The sequence below is a fragment of the Phoxinus phoxinus genome, assembly GCF_949152265.1.
Source record: "Phoxinus phoxinus genome assembly, chromosome: 17".
NCBI lineage: Eukaryota > Metazoa > Chordata > Actinopteri > Cypriniformes > Leuciscidae > Phoxinus > Phoxinus phoxinus.
This window is the reverse complement of record NC_136892.1, coordinates 575001-578695: the sequence shown is the minus strand read 5'-3', so window position 1 is coordinate 578695 and position 3695 is coordinate 575001. Positions and strand designations below refer to the sequence as shown.

At 38.4% G+C, this 3695-nt stretch overlaps 1 protein-coding gene across 1 annotated transcript in view; it reads right to left on the bottom strand.

Annotated features, from left to right (window-relative positions):
- Positions 1-570: 570 nt before the first annotated feature.
- LOC306984878 (pterin-4-alpha-carbinolamine dehydratase 2) overlaps positions 571-3695 on the bottom strand; it is a 14662-nt gene continuing 11537 nt past the window's right edge. The window contains exons 3-4 of the mRNA XM_079586586.1: positions 2609-2689; positions 571-1443 (exon numbers count right to left, since the gene is read on the bottom strand). Coding sequence (XP_079442712.1) covers positions 1348-1443; positions 2609-2689 — 177 coding nt within the window. The 3' untranslated portion in view covers positions 571-1347. The remainder of the gene's footprint in view (positions 1444-2608; positions 2690-3695) is intronic.

The window sequence follows — 3695 nt, the reverse complement described above, 5'->3', positions numbered from 1 at the left end:
CACGCGCCGAAACGCGTTTGTGCAAAGAAAAACTATTTATGCATAGTCTTCATCACTGTCTCCTCTCCACCAGTAAGCTGGTGTGTGGTGGGCGTTCTGGCGCAATATGGCTGCCGTCGCATCATCCAGGTGGATGCTGCACATTGGTGGTGGTTGAGGAGATTCCCCCCTTCTATGTAAAGCGCTTTGGGTGTCCAGAAAAGCGCTATATAAAATGTAATGAATTATTATTATTATTATTATTATAGTGCGGCCTCTCTCCTGTTCTAAATACTCTAATTATTCAGGCCAGCAATCTTAAAGTTTAAGTTTAGGCTAATCATTGAGTGAAGCCCGCTCCTATTCCCATTTACTTATCACTCAATACATGTCATGGCGATTCACTTTGCAAATAATATACAATTTAATTTTGATAACAAAACTCAAGCTTGATCTGTGTATGCAGTAAAATGACCTCTTAATTATTTTTTGTATCTTCTGAGCAACTGTAAACATTAGTTCAATATGCCTCTTTGTGGAAGAGTGGGATACATTTCAAATGCTTTCTTTCTTTCTTTCTTTCTTTCTGCTTTTGTTAATTTATCAACCTATTCTTGTGGAATAGTGGAATATTTTTTGTTAACTTCTTCTGTGAATTATTATTTAACCTTTACATTATTTGTTGAACATGGTATTAATAAAAACTGCACAATAGTAAGAGCTGAACTGTTGCTTCATTTATCCAATTTGGAAAAAATGCTGGGCCGATCTTGGGCCTGAAACTCCCGGGCTGAAAAGTGGCCCCACTCCGGCCCTGCTAAAATGTCTAACAAGAAATAATCTTGAAATCCTTTTAAAGAAAAGTATTTATTAATTTCACAAGAATGATTAGAAGCAATGATCACAGGATTGATGAACATGGTAAATCACGGGGAGTGTGTGTGTTCATTACAACAGACATTTATTACTAAGTTTAGGGGTTTTGACTATGATTAATTATATTCATTTTTGTATTTAGATTATTATTCTAATAACATATTTTATATAAACACATAAATGTGTGTATATATAAAAATCATAATTCTTCAAACCCCCTAATCTCTCTGTGTGTGTGTGTGTGTGTGTGTTTATCCCTATTCGTAAAAAAAAAAAAAAAATCACATTTTTCATATGTAAAAAAGCACCTAAACAAATGATTTAAACATTGTATCAGATATTAAATGAATATGAAATTAATCTACACTCTTTTTTAATATGCATTTAGCAGAACCATGATTTAAACGCACAACTGTGTGAATTAACACAAGCTATTCTCGGGAATACACAAAGCGCGTGGGATATAGTGAACACAAGCGTGGCTGAGATCCGCTACAGGGACAGGGCCACCTTATCGATGAATTTGGCCAGTCGGATGTCCTTCTTGGACAGTCCTCCGCAGTCGTGTGTGGACAGCGTGATCTGGACCTGCAGGACAGAGAGAAACTCTATTGACAGCGTATAAACGGCCCTACTGTGAGCTACGAGCTTGTTAGCATAGCATTAGCTTCTGTTGAAGCCCTCAGCCCGCTTCATTTTGAAAATAACCGTTTAACAGCAGAAGTCCTGGAGAAAACTACATTACCCATGATGCTGTGCCAACCTTCCACCAATCAGAGTCGAAACAAGCATAAAAGATCTCGTTAGCTCCGCCCACTCACATATCCCTACACTGGAATGTGTAGAAGACCCCTCAAAATACTGAATGTTTGTGTATATGTATATACATATTTGCTCTAAACTTCAAATATATTGTTTATATAATCAACATTTGTGAATGAGTAGTTTTATATTTCTGCAGCGTTTTTAACCCTCTGGTGCTTTTCTGTCATTTTAAATCGAAACATTTTACATTTTGATTTTGTATAATTTTGTACTTCATCGGAATGGTACGAAACTTGGTAAAGGTTTTGGCACCTGCTGTGTGAACACACACACACACACACACACACGCTGCTCGCAGTCAGAAATGACGCATTGGAATTGGAAATGAATGAGAGTTTCCTCTAGTGGAAGCGTTCGGTACTGCAGCCACACACACTCTCACTGAGAGATCATTACTGACATATCACACTTACATCTCAACACAACTTGTGTAGATTCATTGCTCTGATTTTTGCTCTGAGTAAAACATGATTTTGAAAATATTATTTTTCTGTATTTTTCATAACAATAAACGTAATATTCTGTAACTTTTATCACTTCATCAGCAATAATCTGCCAAGTGTCTCCTTTAAAAAGAGATCAAACTTCAGTCTGTCGCTCTAAAGCATTCAAGATTCACCAGTTTAAGATGGAAATTTCCAGGTCTATGCTTAAAAAGTGAATAAATGGATTATAAATACAGCGTAAATATAATATAGTACCATAACATCCCCTAAAAATACAAAATATTAAATTAATCACTACAGACCGTCAGCTCTCTCTCTCTCTCTGACAGGACAGGACATGTGTGTGAGTGTTTGCGCTGCAGATTGAACACTTCAAGGCCTGGTGTGTGTGTGTGTGTGTGTGTGTGTGTGTGTGTGTGTGTGTGTGTGTGTGTGTGTGTGTGTGTGTGTGTGTGTGTGTGTGTGCTGAGGGTGAGGAATACCTTGTTATAAACATTGAACCACTCGGGGTGATGGTTCATCTTCTCGGCCTGGAGAGCCACACGACTCATGAAGCCGAAGGCCTGAGGAAGACAAGCAGAGGAGACGAGTTATGAACAAAGATCTTCCTCTCAATGATCAATAACACATACAAACAGAACAAATATTAATGTGTTAAATATTATGTGAATATACAGTAAAGTGTAATTTATTCCTGTGATCAAAGCTGAGTTTATCATCATTACTCCAGTCTTCAGTGTCACATGATCCTCCAGAAACCAGTGTAATATGATGATCTGATGCTCAAGACACATTTATGATTAATATCAGTGTTTAAAACAGTTATTTACATAACTTTTTGATGAATAGAAAGTACAAAAGAACAGCATTTATCTGAAATATAAAGCTTTTGTAACATTAAACACTGACGTTCAAACGTTCCCGACCCCATACGTTTGACTGGTAGTGTGTGTGTGTGTGTGTGTGTGTGTGTGTGTGTGTGTGTGTGTGTAAGTGTGTGTGTGTATCTGCACACATGTAAGAGAGGAATGGACGGTTTGGGGAAAGTGAGTTCTCCAGTGTAAAGTTAACAGATCTGTGTTGAGCCGGCCTGTGATTGGACGATGACACCGTTTCTGCCTCCTCCAATCAGAAGCAAGATAAACCCCAGTGGAAAAAACACTGGCTATTTCAGAGCAATTTCCCAATGCAATCTCAATTAAGCCTTTAAATACTTCCTTCAGATAATTAAGTCGACTGAACCGCCATTGTGTGCCAGTCCTGCGTGGGCAATCACTCAGAGGAAATCTCCAGGTCCTCCACCGCTCCAGCGACGTCACACGCTGCTGCTCAGGGAAGCGTCCTGTTATCCATTTAAAGTGATTGACAAATCCTGCAACTCGACTCCGTCAGCAGTTTAATCACGCGTCTGCTTCTGCTCAACTTTCATCTGCAATATTGCCAATTATTCAACAGCACGATAATGATCTCCGTTCATTCTGTCAGACGAGACAACTCAATATATATATATTACACGACAACACAATAATCTTCTGAATCTGATTCAGCTCTGCACATCTGAAGCGAATC